The sequence below is a fragment of the Hylobates moloch genome, unplaced genomic scaffold, assembly GCF_009828535.3.
Source record: "Hylobates moloch isolate HMO894 unplaced genomic scaffold, HMol_V3 SCAFFOLD_12, whole genome shotgun sequence".
NCBI lineage: Eukaryota > Metazoa > Chordata > Mammalia > Primates > Hylobatidae > Hylobates > Hylobates moloch.
Genome location: NW_026652287.1, coordinates 45,222,431 through 45,240,098, shown reverse-complemented (window position 1 = coordinate 45,240,098; position 17,668 = coordinate 45,222,431). Strand labels below are relative to the sequence as shown.

The following is a 17,668-nucleotide window of genomic DNA, read 5'->3' as shown; positions in this document are numbered from 1 at the left end:
GATCCGCCCGCCTCAGCCTCCCAAAGTGCTAGGATTACAGGCATGAGCCACCGCGCCTGGCCTAGAACATTTTCATTACCTCAAAAAAGAAACTCCTGGCAGGGCACGGTGGCTCATGCCTGTAATCCCAGCATTTTGGGAGGCCAAGGCAGGAGGATAGCTTGAACCCAGAAGTTCATGACCAGCCCTGACAAAAGAGGCAAAACCCCATCTCTAAAAAAAAAAAAAAAAAAAAAATAATTGGGCATGGTGGTGCACACCTGTGTTCTCAGCTACTCAGGAGGCTGAGATGGGAGGATTTCTTGAATCCAGAAGTTTGAGAGTGCAGTGAGTCTTGACAGCCTGGGCTACAGAGCAAAACCCCATCTCTTAAAAAAGAAAAAATAAAAAAACAAACAAAAAAGCAAAGCGGCTGCTCTATTTTCCATTCTCACCAGCAGTGTATGAGGGTTCCAAGTTCTCCATATCCTTGACATGCATTATTATCTCACTTTTTCATTCTACCCATCCTAGTGGGTTTGAAGTGGTATTTCCTTGCCTTTTTGCCTTTTTGTTTAGCATTTACTTAATGATGTCCAGCATCTTTTCAGGTCCCCTTGCTCAGTTGTTTATCTTCCTTAGAAAAATGTATATTCAGCTGGGTGCTGTGGCTCACACCTGTAATCCCAGCACTTTGGAAGGCCGAGGTGGGCCGATCACTTTAGCCTAGGAATTTGAGACCAGCCTGGCCAACATGGCAAAACCCGTCTCGACACAAAATACAAAAATTAGCCAGGTGTCGTGGCACATACCTGTAATCCAAGCTACTCCAGAGCAAGACCATGTCCCCTCCGCTTCCAGAAAAAAAGTTAGCTGTAAAGCAGGCTCTGGCAGATCCTTCAGGAAGTATTCTGAAAGGTTTTTGTCTTTTTGTTTTCTGGGATTTTTTTGAGACGAAGTCTCGCACTGTGGCTGGAGGCTGCGGCAGGAGAATCACTTGAACCAGGGAAGTGGAGGCTGCAGTGAGCCAAGATCGCACCACTGCACTCCAGCCTGGGCGACAGAGCGAGACTGTCTCAAAAAAGAAAAAAAAAGGCCGGGCGCGGTGGCTCACGCCTGTAATCCCAGCACTTTGGGAGGCTGAGGCGGGTGGATCACGAGGTCAGGAGATCGAGATCATCTTGGCTAACATGGTGAAACCCCGTCTCTACTAGAAATACAAAAAAATTAGCCAGGCATGGTGGCGGGCGCCTGTAGTCCCAGCTACTTGGGAAGCTGAGGCAGGAGAATGGCGTGAACCCGGGAGGCGGAGCATGCAGTGAGCCGAGATTGCGCCACTGCACTCCAGCCTGGGAGACAGAGCGAGACTCCGTCTCAAAAAATAAAAAAAAGAAAGAAAAAAAATAATTACTAGGGCCGGGTGCGGTGGCTCATGCCTGTAATCCCAGCACTTTGGGAGGCCAAGGTGGGTGGATCACGAGGTCAGGAGATCGAGACCATCCTGGCTAACGCGGCGAAACCCGTCTCTACTAAAAATACAAAAAATTAGCCGGGCATAGTGGCGGGTGCCTATAGTCCCAGCTATTCGGGAGGCTGAGGCAGGAGAATGGTGTGAACCCGGGAGGCGGGGCTTGCAGTGAGATTGCGCCACTGCACTCCAGCCGGGGAGACAAAAAAAACCCCAAAAAAAAAAAAAAAAAAAAAAAAAAAAAAAAGGAATTACCATGGGTAGAATTTAAGTTCACCTCTTCACTACATCAAATACAGAGAAATTTTTTGCTTCCTTAAATAGGAATCAAGCAACCTAAAAGCAGCATAAATCTGCAATAAATTCTTTTAAATACCCTCTTACTGATACACCTTACAGTCATTACTGGTTTGTGGTGGTATTTATTAGTTTTTTATTTTTTGAGACAGTCTCACTCTGTTGCCCAGGCTGGAGTGCAGTGGCATGCTTGGCTCACTGCAACCTCCACTCCCAAGTAGCTGGGATTACAGATGTGCACCACCACACCAGGCTAATTTCTGTATTTTTAGTAGAGACAGGGTGTCGCTATGTTGTCCAGGCTGGTCTCCAGTTCCTGGCCTCAAGTGATCTGCCCGCATTGGCCGCCCAAAATGCTGGGATTACAGGGTGAGCCACTGCACCCGGCCTGTGGTAGTATTTATCACCACAATTTATTACACCCTGTTTGACAACAGGAATGTTCCCGATAGTCCTTGGAAAGAAATCACTCACAACATGATTTGACTTTTGGTATTATGCGTATGAAAAACTACTATCATCATAAAAGTTGTAATCAAATAAGCATGAAAACTAAAATTTATGAAGAAAAAAAGGCCTGAAGTTGTAAGCTCACAGTAATATTGACTCACAATGTTGGACAAATAGCTTAAAGTTTATCTGATCCATGATTGGAATGGGATATTTTAATATATATTCTCAATAAATACAAAACTCACTAGACAGTATGCAAGTTGCTTGCATACTTTTCATATTTCTAAGAAATGTGTAGAGAACTTTTGTTTGAGGAAGACATGTATATTGTAATCATATATAATCAAACATAATTCAAAATAAACTGAGGGACTGCATTCAGCTATGAGTAACAGGAAACACCCACAATGTTTCTGTAATGAATAAGGTGCTTATTCTCACATGAAAGAACGGGGTGAGACCCATCTCTGCATAATGCAGCAGAGGAACAAGCTCCATGTAGGGTTTTTCATTTTGTTTTTGGATAGTGCCATTGTAGCTCTCAACCTGCATCAGTAACACTCACTATCCCTATGGACAAAAATGTTTATGTACAAACTGGACCATATAGGAACCAGTCAGATCATCAGACTATTCCCAACAATGACAATATGAACTGATTACTTGGCAGATATATTAGGGCTTTCAGGAATATCCAAATGGCAGCTGAATCTTTGATATGAAGCTTTTAAGAACATCTATGGAAATCTGTAACTTTGAGAACATGGAAGTGAAGTAGCTAGTGGTGGATTAGAGGATACTCTTTTTTTTTTTTTTTTTGAGACAGGGTCTTACTCTGTACTCTGTCACCCAGGCTGGAGTGCAGTGGCATGATCTTGGCTCACTGCAACCTTCACCTCCCCGGCTCAAGCGATTCTCCTGCCTCAGCTGGGACTATAAGCACACGACACCACACCCAGCTAATTTTTGTATTTTTAGTAGAGATGGGGTTTCACCATATTGACCATGCTGGTCTTGAACTCCTGACCTCAGGTGATCCACCTGCCTTGGCCTCCCAAAGTGCTAGAATTACAGGTGTGAGCCACTACACCCAGCTGAGGATACTCTTGATTGGCAGGGCAAAGAATCAGGAAAATGGGCTAGATGACCATGTCCAAACAGCCAATATGAATCTGTCTATCCGTATGATGCCTCCAAAATCTGACTAATTTCACTTCTGCATTCTAACCTTCCGGGAATTTAGGCTATTGATGCAGTCTACATGTAACCATGAAAGAAATAAATTCTGGGCCAGGCACAGTGGCTTATGCCTGTAATCCTAGTGCTTTAAGAGGCTGAGGCTAGAGGGTGACTTGAGGCCAGGAATTTGAGACCAGTCTGGGCAACATAGCAAGACACCGTTTCTACAAAAAAAAAAAAAAAAAGATGAAAAACCAAAAGTAAAAACATTAGCTGGGCTTGGTGGCACATACTTATAGTTCCAGTCATCTGGGAGGCTGAGGTCAGAAGGCCACCTGAGCTCGAGAGTTTAAGGTTACAGTGAGCCACAGTCGTGCCACTGCATTCCAGCCTGAGTGACAGAGTGAGACCCTATTTCAGAAAGAAAGAAAAAAAGAAAGAAATTAAGTCTGAAAAGTTTAGTTCCCATTACCCAGATTGACATGACACAATCCATGAAAGGCATCTCCCATTTTAGAGATTTTATTATTCTATCATAGCTGTCTCCTTATCCCAAAATCAATTATACAAAGAGCAGCCAGAATAAATAACAAGGAGTAAAGAACAACAGGTTAAAATAATAATTCATGAGACTACAGTCTATGATAAACTTTACATACTTAGAATTAATAACAACTCTTTAATAGGAAGGAAAATGAAATTCTTTGAGCCAAGAAAAAAAAAATGGGCTAGCTGTGATGGCTCACACATGTAATCCCAGACTTTAGGAGGCTGAGGCGGGTAGATCACTTGAGGTCAGGAGTTCTACCAGCCTGGCCGACATGGTGAAACCCCATCTCTACTAAAAATACAAAAAATTAGCCAGGTGTGGTGGCACATGCCTGTAGTCCCAGCTTCTTAAGAGGCTAAGGTGGGAGAATCACTTGCACCCATAAGGCAGAGGTTGCAATGAGCCAAGATTGCACCACTGTACTCCAGCTTGGGCAACAGAGCACAGAGCGAGACCCTGTCTCAAAAAGAAAAAAGAAGAAAGAAAAAAGAAAAAAGGAAAAAAAAGGAGTTGTTCCAATAAATATGATGGAATATATATAATGTGGAAAGGGAATCAAGAACCTGCTAAATGAAGCAAGTAGGTTCATACCAACATTTATTAAGACTTATTTTTCAGTGGTCCTCAATCACAGAACAATTAAGCAACCATATACAATTTAACATACCTGAATATGAGAAACACATTTAAATTCATCGTTGGATTAAACACATTTCAAAATGGAAAGACAAATATTTACTGACCTAAAACAACACTACCTATGAAATTCATGCACTATTGCTTTCAGATTACTTACAGGATTATATCAATTTAACATTTCTTTGTGAGATTAAGCATTTGAAATCCATAGTCAGAGAACTATTTTAAATATGAGCCACTAATTAACAAAATATACATATAGCTTCTACATTTCCATCAGGTTATGTATTTTCTAGAGACTACATGACCTGCTATGCATGAGGCTTTTTGAAGTACTTACATTTATAGGATTTTGCTATATTAGAAGTTTTCAAATGACTTTTTTTTTTTTCTGAGATGAGGTCTTGCTATGTTTTGCACACTGGTCTCAAACTCCTGACCTCAAGTGATCCTCCTGCCTCAGCCTCCCAAAGTGCTGGGATTACAGGTGTGAGCCACCACACCCAGCCAGAGCCAAAACATCTGTTTCAAATTCAATACCTCAACTAGTGAGGACCTGCTGGGATTGAAATCCAGCATCTCCTGTTTGCCAGATAAGTACTTTAACCCACAAAGCCACAGAGCCCTCAAATGACTTTAAAAGTATAATGGAAAACCTTCCTTGTGGTTTTCACATTTATAGTGTTTTGATCCAGGGAACGTTCTTACACGTTGTTGAAAGCATATGGGCTGGCTAAAAACGTTTGGACATTGCTTATATTCAAGAGCTTTCTCTCTTTTGTGTGTTCTTTCATGGCTTCAAGTGGAACTAAAATGACTAAAGGCTCTCCCATACTCTTTACATTTACTAGGGTTCTCTCCACTACATATTCATGTGTGACAGGGTTGTGTGATGACAAAACCTTTCCTACACTCTTTACCCAGGGTTTCTCCCAAATATGGGTTCCTTTCCAAAAAGCATTTGTTTGGTTTTCTCCATGATGAGTTCTTTCATGTTTTTGAAAGGAACTAAAATGATTGAAAGCTTTCCCATGTTACTTACATTTATATGGCTTCTCTCTAGAATTCTTTCATGTATTAAAAAAGGCACCAACAGAATTTCATGCTTTCCCACGTTACTTACATTCATAGGGCTTCTCTTCAGTGAGTATTTTAATGTATCTGACATGAACCCAGAGCATTAAAGGCTTTCCCACATGCATTTATAAGGTAGTCCATCTTCAGCGTGTGTTAACATGTGTCTCTGAAAGCTGGCACGGCAAGAATAGGCTTTCCCACATTCCTTACAATGATAGGGTTTCTGTCCAGTGTGAGTCCTTTCATGTAGTCGAAAGGAACTAGAAGATCTAAAGGCTTTACCACATCGCTTACATTCAAAGGGTTTCTCACCAGTGTGAATCATTTCATGTGTTCGAAAGGAGTTGAGATAACTGAAGGCTTTCCCACATTGCTTACACTCATAGGGTTTCTCTCCAGTATGAGTTCTTTCATGTATTCGAATTGATGTTGAAGAAACGAAAGCTTTACCACAATGTTTACATACATAAGGTTTCTCTCCAGTGTGAGTTCTTTCATGTATTCGAAATGGACTCAGAGAATGAAAGGGTTTCCCACATACCTTACATTTATAAGGTCCTTCTCCAGTATGCTTTATCATGTGTCTTCGCATGCTTGGGATACAACTGAATGCTTCCCCACATTCCTTACATTCATAGGGTTTTTCTCCGGTGTGAGTCCTTTCATGTATTTGAAAGGTACTGGCAGATCTAAAGGCTTTACCACATTGTTTACATACGAAGGGTTTCTCACCAGTGTGAATTCTTTCATGTAGTCGAAGGGAGGGGAGATAACTAAAGGCCTTCCCACACTGCTTGCATTCATAAGGTTTCTCTCCAGTATGGGTTCTTTCATGTATTCGTAAGGTTGGAGAACAACTGAAGGCTTTACCACACTGCTTACATTTAAAGGGTTTCTCTCCAGTGTGAATTCTTTCATGTACTTGAAATGAACTCAGAGAATGAAAGGGTTTCCCACATACCTTACATTTATAAGGTCCATCTCCAGTGTGCTTTATCATGTGTCTTCGAACACTTGTGATACAAGTGAAGGCTTTTCCACATTCCTTACATTCATAGGGTTTCTCTCCAGTGTGACTTCTTTCATGTGTTCGAAATCTACTGGGATAATCAAAAGCTTTCCCACACACCTTACATTTATATGGTGTATATCCACTGTGTGTGATAATGTGTCTTCTAATTCTTTTGAGAGAAAAGAAGGTTTTTCCACATTCCTTACAATCATAGAGTTTCTCTCCAGTGTGAATTATCTCATGTGTTCGAAAGGAGTGGTGAGAACTGAAGGGTTTCCAACACTGGTTACGTGTATCTGGCTTCTCTCCATATTCCTGATATTCCTTTGGTTCACGTCGACTGTGATCTTTGATGTGTCTATTAAGGGATGACTGACCCATGCTGACTTCTCCATATACAATGCTTTCACAGAGTTTCACTCCAGGAATTTTCTTGCCCAGATTCTGATTTGCAAACTGGCTAAAAATTCCTCCACGCTGACTACCATCCTTAGTTTGATAGAGTCTTTCTAACATATGACTTCTGTAAAAAATGAGAAGGACATTACTAAGGATTTGTTAATCGTTTTATATTAATAGCTATTAAACTTGCATTTTCAATATTATCAGGTAAAGCGTAGACTCGATGCCAAGTCTGATTCGTTTGAGTATGAATGAATTCAATGCTCTGCAATGGGCTTGACTGCAACTATCACTCAAACAGTGATATTCTTAGTTTCTTAATTCTCTTGCCAAATGAACGTTTTTATAAAAACTGAACATCTGTTTACACTGAAGAATATGTATTTGGGGAAAATATTCAAAAAATAAATCAATTTGAAGCTTGGCTTATCAGTTATGTTTGCCTGTTTTTAAAATTTCATGACATGCTAAGATACTTTCAAGTGAATTTGCTTTCTCTGAGTACAAATTACCTCAGATTTCTCCCTCGGTGTTTGTAGTGATCTTTAATGTTCTGGTCCTTCCATTTTTTCCCTAAAACAGAGACCCAGAAAAATTCTGAATTAGTGCAAAATTATAGAAAAATTATTAGATTCTAGGTTTATGTTACCCTGTGACTATGCCTGTTTTAGCCCCCCAAGTATTCTCCCTCCATGATGCAAACCATGGAACAGCATCACTGCACAAGAAACACTTCTTTAATTGACTAAGTGATGGAAGTATACAATCCTTACCTATAGAGGCCAGATTCCTCATGGTTTCCCACATCACATCTCTGTAGAGATTCTTCTGGGAAGGATCCAGCAAAGCCCACTCCTCCTGGGTGAAGTTCACATCTACATCCTCAAAAGCCACCGAGTCCTGAAACATCCCACATATGTGGAGAGGAGACTGGGTGAGACAGACAGGGCTGGGGAACTATACTCAATTCACAAGAAGTTCACATGTTTCAGGGGTCTCCAAACATTTACTGCACTGTTTGGTCATCATACTCACTTCCTTCCACACAGCAACTCTCATACTAGAATTGAACTACTGGGTAGAGCAATAGCAGTGTCTGATCATCTTTCTTGGTGGTGGTTCCAAGGAGTAATACGTGCTGCCTGAGTCACAGCTAATGTCTGCTCATACAGTGGACCTGTAGAACCTGTCATAATGAAGTCCTACCACCTACTGTGCAAAAGAGTTTATATTAACAGTCCTAAGACGACTTACCCTTAAAAAAAGGCTCCTCACTCCTCACAACATTCATCTGAGGTAGGAGACCAACAGGACTTGTATTCTGATCACAACCCTACTGGCCAAAACAAGATCTGGCACAGACAGGACAAAGTAAAGAAAGGGGCCAAAACCAGCAGATGACAAGAACGGCGATCTCTAGATGCTGTCACTGCTCATTAGCATAAAACACTCCCACCAATGCTATGACAGCTTACAAATGCCATGGCAATGATCTGAAAGTTATCACTCCTTCCTTAGAAAGTTTTAAATAACCCACCACTTAATTTGCATATAATTGAAAGTGGGTATAAATATAGTTGCCCAAGAGCCCATATGTTGCTGACTTTGGGTGTACTGCCTATGAGTTACCACTGATCCACAAAGACCAGTACTGTTAAATAAAAGACTGCTATCTAACACCACCGGCCTGCCCTTGAATTCTTCCCTGGGCAAAGCCAGAAACCACTGGGATAAGCCCCAATTTTAGGGCGCGCCTGTCCTGCATCACATCCATTCCTGGTATCTGGGAAATGGATTTGGGGAAGGAGACCAATGATCTATGTAAGAGTAGCTTGGTGCCTAAACTCTTTATGGAAAAAATATGAAAATTTCTGGTCTCCCACCTTCTGAGAGTTTGGAAATTTGTTACACATGCAACACATAGTGCCCACCTGATGAGCCCCAGAAACACTCCAGGAAGCATTTCACATGTGTTCTCACAATTGGTTACTGGGAAAATTAAGCCCATCTTCTGTTATTATACTGAGAGAGAATACTCGCAAGCTCGTACCTATCCTGCAGATCAAATATAATTAAGTACTAAATGAGACTAATGAAGGATTTTTTACCTTTTTTTTTTTTGAGACGGAGTCTGGCTCTCTGTCGCCCAGGCTGGAGCGGCGTGATCTCAGCTCACTGCAAGCTCTGCCTCCCGGGTTCCCGCCGTTCTCCTGCCTCAGCCTCCCGAGTAGCTGGGACTACAGGCACCTGTCACCACGCCTGGCTAATTTTTTGTATTTTTTAGTACAGACAGGGTTTCACCGTGTTAGCCAGGATGGTCTCAATCTCCTGACCTCGTGATCCGCCCGCCTCGGCCTCCCAAAGTACTGGGATTACAAGCATGAGCCACCACGCCCAGCCCTTTTTTTTTTTTGGATGGAGTCTTGCTCTGTCACCCAGGCTGGAGTGCAGTGGCACGGTCTTGGGTCACTGCAACCTCTGCCTCCCAGGCTCAAGCGATTATCCCGCCTCAACCTCCTGAGGAGGTGGGAGTACAGGCACGTGCCATCACACCCAGCTAATTTTTGTATTTTTAATAGAGATGGGGTTTCACCATGTTGGCCAGGCTGGTCCCAAACTCCTGACCTCAAGTATCTGCCAGGCTTGGCCTCCCAAAGTGCTGGGATTACAGGCGTGAGCCACCACACCCAGCTTGGTGAATCTTCACTAAATTGGTGAAAATAAATTGGTGAATTCACCAATTTATCTACCTACTTTCCCATCAAAATGTGTCAGTGGCCGGGTGAACTGGCTCACACCTGTAATTCCAACACATAGGGAGGTTGAGGCAGAAGGATTGTTTGAGCCTAGGAGTTCAAGATCAGTTTGGGCAATGCAGTGAGAACCTCCATCTCTACAAAAAAATTTTTAAATTAGCCAGCAGTGGTGGTGCACACCTGTAGTCCCAGCTACTCAGGAGGCTGAGGTGAGAGGATTGCTTGAGCCCAGGAGTATGAGAATGCAGCAAGCTATGATGGGTGCCACTGCACTCCAACTTGGGCAAAAGAGGAAGACCCTGTCTCAAGATCAATAGATAGATAGATAGATAGATAGATAGATAGATAGATAGATAGATAATAGATAGATAGATAGATAGATAGATAGATAGATAGATAGATAGATAGATAGATTCAGTTATGTGAAGCCATAATGAAGAGTGATTCTCCCTATTTCTCTGAGCTTTTTCTCCCTGTAGCCTTCTCAAGGCTAAACTCTAGGATTCTATTTGAAATCACAAAAAAAGAGCTGGGAGCGGTGGCTCACGCCTAAAATCCCAGCACTTTGGGAGGCTAAGGTAGGAGGATCACTTGAGCTCAGGAGTTTGAGACCAGCCTGGGCAACATGGTGAAACTCTATCTCTACAAAAAATTAGCCAGTCGTGTAGCCTGCACCTATGGTCCTAGCTACTCAGGAGGCTGAGGTGGGAGGGTTGCTTGAACCGGGGAGGTGGAGGTTGCAGTGAGCCATGATTGTGCCACTGAACTCCAGCCTGGAGACAGACTGTGTCTCAAACAAACCAAACCAAAACAAAACAACAACAACAACAACAATAAAATCACAAAAAAGAACAGACCTGAGAAACTTACTGCATATATGTTCTGGGGGGAAAAATTAAATACAAATTTTTAACAAATATAAGGGTAGATATTTATTTTTCTGAGATCACCTCTTATCTCTTTGGAAATATTTTAGCCTATCTTTCAAGCTTTAATGGTAAAATACATTTTACATGATGAAGTAGGTAAACAAATCTTCTTAAGGTGACAAAATCAGGGAAGGCCACTGCTAACCCGGAACACAGAGAAATCTGACTTAACTGCCCAGTCAGGTCATCCTATCACATGGGACATTCCCCCCAACCCCCATCCTGTCACTAAAGTGCTGCTCACCAATCCTTCCCAGAGACAGCGGACTGTACCCCCCCCCCACCCCCATGCCTAAGTGCACTTTGCTTTTCAAGTTCTTGCATAACCTGGCAGAGGTGGGTTTTCCTTGTCTTTTGGGATCATTTTTCTGCCTTCAAGTACCCTGAGAGAATCCAGAGGGCAAGAATCATTTTCTGTCTTTCCCCTCAATGCCACCATCCAATTAGCTGACCAGTAACATGTCTCCAAAGAATGAAAACTGGGGCTGGAGAAAAACAAGCTGAGTGTCCCAAGGGGTGAGCTTTTCAGAGGGAGTAAACCATGTCACTGCTTCTAGGTCCAAGGCATCCAGCGGCACCCCTGAGGGGCCACATGAGCTGACACTCACTAGACCCTCCAAGAGACATGGAAGCTATGGGCTTCTTGGGGCAGCCCCAGTCAGTTCTGAACCCCAGGACCAGGAAAAGAGAGGACAGGCTGAGGACAATCAACCCTGCAAAGTTTCCAAAGGGGAACCTCAACACAAAGGTATTCTGATAAGGGTTTGCACTTAGGGAAGATAAAGGACAGACACAAAGCTTTTTCACAATGGAGTTTCAGGTAGTTATTCTCTGCTTACCTCTCAGGCAAAAAGGTCACAAACATAAAAGAAATCTTTATAAAACAGTCATCCACTGCTTTCTGCAAAATGATAAAATATGACATATTTCTCTAATGGAGAATGAAGGACAAATAGTCAGCTGGGCATGATGGCTCACGCCTGTAATTCCAGCACTTTGGGAGGCCGAGGTGGGTAGATCACTTGAGGTCAGGAGTTCGAGACCAGCCTGGCCAACACGGTGAGACCCCATCTCTACTAAAAAATACAAAAAAATGGCCGGGCACGGTGGCTCACGCCTGTAATCCCAGTACTTTGGGAGGCAGAGACAGGCAGATTGCGAGTTCAAGAGATCAAAACCATCCTGGCTAACACAGTGAAACCCTGTCTCTACTAAAAATACAAAAAAATTAGCCAGGCGTAGTGGCAGGTGCCTGTAGTCCCAGCTACTCAGGAGGCTGAAGCAGGAGAATGGCGTGAACCTGTGAGGCGGAGCTTGCAGTGAGCCAAGATCGCACCAATGCCCTCCAGCCTGGGCGACTCAGTGAGGCTCCGTCTCAAAAAAAAAAAAAAAAATTGCTGGGCGTGGTGGCAGGCGCCTGTAATCCCAGCTACTCGGGAGGCTGAGGCAGGAAAATCGCTTGAACCCAGGAGGCGGACATTGCAGTGAGCGGAGATTGCGCCACTGCATTCCAGCCTCGGCGACAGAGTGAGGCTCCATCAAAACAAAAACAAAAACAAAAACACAAAACAAAACAACAAAAAAAACCAAATAGTTGATAACACTGTGCATTCGAGAACAGAAGTTGGTGTTGGGGACTGCAGAAATTATACCTATAATTTAGCAGTTTGCTGCCAGATCAAGGAGAGTTATGCTGGGGGTGGATTTGATACCCTGCTTCCCACACATTTGAGCAACTCAGATGAAACAGAATCGGATGCTGATGGTGAGGAGGCCTGGGCCCCTCCAGCCATGTCAGACCCCGGGCCCCTGCACATTTGCCATTTCCCACACTCGCCATTTCCCATCTTCGGGGTCTCCTGGGTCCTCCCTCCGGCTGCCACGGCCAGCATAGAGCACAGAGCCAGGGCAGTGGAGCCAGGAGCCAGAAGAAAAGTAATGCAGCCGGCTCAAGAAAAGAAAATTCACCACAATATCATACGGGGTGGGGTGAGGTTGGGGGCAGACAGGGTTCTGAGGCGCGCCTGATTGGACAATAAGTAGGATGCCATCCTGGCACTCCTAACTGGATATAACTTCAGGCTCTGCCCCCTGTGGCTTTAGGGGCAGAACACGTAAGATGTTCCAACAGGGATCCAGCATGGTTCTAGCACACACTGTATGCAGTGGTGTGCCTTCCTCCAGGTTCCAGATACCCATGTCCAAAGTCAAGATCACATATTACACACATTAAAACTTTTAACCAATGCAAAAATGACAATAAGCCATACCTGTATCTTTACGGGGAATCATTATTGTTAACCTCAAAAAGGCAGGACTGTCTATATTGCTATGCACTATCTACATCCACACTTAAGTAGTTCCTGAAATGGTGCTGAAGATGTATTAGAGGTGGAAATATAAATGACCGATGGTGACATTTCTTCACTCACTGATGTTGCCACCCTCCAGAGAACATATACAGACAACTTCAGCTTCTGTATTATCTCACACCATCATTTACTTTCCTTCAAAGTGCTTATTTCCTTCTTATAAACCAGTCTTACCATTTTTTCAACCCCTCTCCTTTCTCACAAAAATATAAGCACCAGGATTTCAAGAATTTATTCACTTCGTGTTCCCATATCAGAGCCTTGAGTGCCTCCATCATTTGTGCTTAATTCTGGATGTTCTGAGTCTACAGCTCTGGCATATGAGGCATACGGAAAAATTAGCATCAAGAGCATATTATCTGAGCAAGAGAGGCTTGATTAGAATAGTGATCATGTCTCTGTCCCTCGCTAGGTTTAATATTCTGACAACTTTCCTAGAGGCATTAGCCTAATTTGACTAATAAGGGAGACTTTTAAAAATTATCAGTAGTTGGCCGGGAGCAGTGGCTCACGCCTGTAATCCCAGCACTTTGGGAGGCCGAGGCAGGCGGATCATGAGGTCAGGAGATCAAGACCATCCTGGCTAACATGGTGAAACCCCGTCTCTACTAAAATTATAAAAAAATTAGCCGGGGCCGGGCGGGGTGGCTCACGCCTGTAATCCCAGCACTTTGGGAGGCCGAGGTGGGTGGATCACGAGGTCAGGAGATCGAGACCATCCTGGTTAACATGGTGAAACCCCGTCTCTACTAAAAAATACAAAAAATTAGCCAGGCGTGGTGGCACGCGCCTATAATCCCAGCTACTCGGGAGGCTGAGGCAGGAGAATGGTGTGAACCCGGGAGGCGGAGCTTGCAGTGAGCCGAGATGTCGCCACTGGGCGACAGAGCAAGACTCCATCTCAAAAAAAAAAAAAAAATTAGCCAGGTGTGGTGGCGGGCACCTGTAGTCCCAGCTACTCAGGAGGCTGAGGCAGGAGAATGGTGTGAACCCAGGAAGTGGAGCTTGCAGTGAGCCAAGATCGCGCCACTGCACTCCAGAGCCTGGGCGACAGAGCCAGACTCTGTCTCAAAAAAAAAAAAAAAAAAAAATCAATAGTTAGAATGTATATATTTCAACTGAAGTCTCTTATGGGAAGCCATGTCTAATTCATCATAAGAAATATTTCAGTGTTTAGGTAATAAATTTAGCACCACTCCATCTTTTTTACTTCTAGGTAAGAACTATCACAATAACCAAGGCCAGAAACAACCTTGCTTCTTCATAGTGTACAATCCAGAGAAGTTTCTTGCTTTGAATAGCAATCGATACACCTAAAGCAAGCACACGTCCTATAAGAAATTCTTTTGGGCCGGGTGTGGTGGCTCACGCCTGTAATCCCAGGACTTTGGGAGGCCGAGGCTGGCAGATCACCTGAGGTCAGGAGATCGAGACCACCCTGGCCAACGTGGAGGAACCCTGTCTCTATAAAAAATACAAAAATTACCCAGGCATGGTGATCTGTGCCTATAATCCCAGCTACTCAGGAGGCTGAGGCAGGAGAATCACTTGAACCTAGAAGGCAGAGGTTGCAGGGAGCCCAGACTGTGTGCCACTTGCACTCCAGCCTGGGCAACAGAGTGAGACTCTGTCTCAAAAAAAAAAAAAAAAGAAAAAAAAAAGAAATTCTTTTGAGCGCTCTCCTATTGATACACCACACAGTCACGTATGGTTTACTATCATATTTATGATGACTTTTTTTTAATACCTTCTTTGACAAGAGCTGTGGTCCTGATGATCTTTGGAAAAAGGTTAAAAGCTTGATTTAACTTTTGGTATCATAAGTGAATGAGAAATAATTCTTGTGATAAAAACTGTGACTACATGAGCATGAAAATGAAAATTTATGTGAAAAAAACACACCTAAAATTGTATGCACAGAATATTGATTCACAATTTTTCTTTTTTTCTTTTTTTTTTTTGTGTGTGAGACAGTCTCGTTCTGTCGCCCAGGCTGGAGTGCAGTGGCGTGATCTTGGCTCACTGCAAGCTCCGCCTCCCGGGTTCACGCCATTCTCCTGCCTCAGCCTCCCGAGTAGCAGGGACTACAGGTACCCGCCACCACGCCCGGCTAATTTTTGTATTTTTAGTAGAGACAGGGTTTCACCGTGTTAGCCAGGATGGTCTCGATCTCCTGACCTCATGATCCACCCTCCTCGGCCTCCCAAAGTACTGGGATTACAGGCGTGAGCCACCGCTCCCGGCCCGATTCACAATATTTAACAAATAACACCGCAAAATCATAAAGTTTATTATAAAGTTGATCTGATCCATGATTGCAATGGAATATTTTTATATAACTTAGCAGCAAACGAAAAAGACATTAACATTTGTTAGCATACATGCTGTTCGAAACCAGTTAGTAAACTATTTCTAAGAAACATGTCCAAAAATGTTGCTTGACGAAATAATACATACTATGTTTGATCACATACAATTAAACCTAACTCAGGGATTTAGCTCTGAATAATAGGAAAGACCCACAATCTTCCTGATATGAGGAAGGTGCTTAATCTCACAAAAGAGTTTTGGGTGAAACCAGACACTGCAGGAAGAGTACATAAACAAGTTCCCATGTAGCTGTTTTTGACAGCACCATTGTGGATGTGGATGTCAAACTAAAAAGCTTTTTAGCAATAGCAAAGGAAACAATTAACGGAGTGGAAAGGCAGGCAACACACGGAGTGGGAGAAAATACTTGCAAACCATATATCTGATAAGGTGTTAAAATCCAAAATATATAAAGAATTCAAACAGCTCAACAGCAAGAAAACAACCCAATTTTAAACTTTTATTATTTACTTATTTATTTATTTTTGAGATTGAGTCTCACTCTGACACCCACGTAGGAGTGCAGTGGCGCAATCTTGGCTCACTGCAACCTCTGCCTCCCGGGCTCAAGCCATCCTCCCACCTCAGCTGGGAGTAGCTGGGACCACAGGTACGTGCCACCATGCTCAGCTAATTTTTTGTATATTTGGTAGAGATGAGGTTTTGCCATGTTGCCTGGGCTGGTCTCAAACTCCCGAGATCAGGCAATCCACCTGCCTCAGACTCCCAAAGTGCTGAGATTATAGGCATGAGCCACTGGGCCTGGCCTCCAATTTTTTAAATGGGCAAAGGATCTAAACAGACATTTCTGAAAAGAACACATATAAATGACAAAGACATTCATGAAAAAATGTTTAACATCCCGAATCATTAGGGAAATGCAAACTAAAACCTCAATGAGACATCACACCTACTAGAATGACTGTTACCAACAAGATTTTTCAAAAGGCTGGGTGCGGTGGTTCATGCCTGTAATCCCAGCATTTTGGGAGCCCAAGACAGGTGGATCACGAGGTCAGGAGTTCAAGACCAGCCTAGCCAATATGGTGAAACCCCATCTCCACTAAAAATACAAAAATTAGCTGGGCATGGTGGCATGTGCCTGTAGTCCCAGCTACTCAGGAGGCTGAGGCAGGAGAATTGCTTGAACTGGGACCCGGGAGGTAGAGGTTGCAGTGAGCCGAGATCACACCACTGCACTTTAGCCTGGGCTACAGAGTGAGACTCCGTCCCAAAAAGAAAAAAAAAAACGAACAAAAAATACTTCCATACTCAAGTGGGACGTAGCCCAGAAAAGCAACACTGTTTTCACATTTGAAAATCACAATATTAATAGAATCAGTATCAAAAATATTTGACAAAGGTCAATATCCTTTCAATACCTCTTCCACTATGAAAACATTCAGTAAACTGGAAATGGAAGGAAACTTCCTTAACCTGAAATAAGGTATTCATGAAAACCCCACTATAACATCATACCAATGGTGACACTGAATGTTTCCCCCTAAGATCAAATACAAGACAAGGATGTCTGTTTTCGACACAGCTATTCAACATGCTAAAAGATGCTACCAGGGCAATCAGGCAAGAAGATGAAATTAAAGCATTCAAGATTTTAAAGGGCAACAAACACAGCCTCTGTCTCCCCATCAGACATACAAAATCACTCACATTTTGTCACTGCACATATAGGTGGACATACCCAGGCAGACACACAAAACCTCAGAGATAACACCTCAGAGACATAAACAGGTGCTTGCAGAGACAAACACAGCACAGGCCTCTCCACTCCTCCCCAGCTTTCTCTCTCTCTCCTTAGGACTAAGCACCATCTGACACACTGCATATTCTACTTATATCTTATTTCTTGTCTCTTACCCTGCTTCAAGCAGATAGGGTTATTTGTTCAGCTCTGTTTAATGCAGCACCCACTAGGAGATCTGTTACAAAAAAGGAGATTAATACTCATGGAAAGGCTGGGCGCAGTGGCTCACGTCTTTAATCCCAGCACTTTGGGAGGCTGAAGCAGGTGGATCACCTGAGGTCAGGAGTTTGAGACCAGCCTGGCCAACATGGTGAAACCCCATCTCTACTAAAAATACAAAAATTAGCTGGGTGTGGTGGCAGGCACCTGTAATCCTAGCTATTTGGGAGGCTGAAGCAGGAGAATCGCTTGAATCAGGGA

The 17,668-nt window shown here is 43.3% G+C and overlaps 1 protein-coding gene across 2 annotated transcripts in view; it reads right to left on the bottom strand.

Moving 5' to 3' along the window:
* Window positions 1–1,713: 1,713 nt before the first annotated feature.
* LOC116478506 (zinc finger protein 136) overlaps window positions 1,714–17,668 on the bottom strand; it is a 370,760-nt gene continuing 354,805 nt past the window's right edge. For both annotated transcript variants that reach the window (XM_058425459.1, XM_032169785.2), the window contains exons 2-4: window positions 7,830–7,956; window positions 7,569–7,629; window positions 1,714–7,177 (exon numbers count right to left, since the gene is read on the bottom strand). In XM_058425459.1, coding sequence (XP_058281442.1) covers window positions 5,746–7,177; window positions 7,569–7,629; window positions 7,830–7,956 — 1,620 coding nt within the window. In that variant the 3' untranslated portion in view covers window positions 1,714–5,745. The remainder of the gene's footprint in view (window positions 7,178–7,568; window positions 7,630–7,829; window positions 7,957–17,668) is intronic.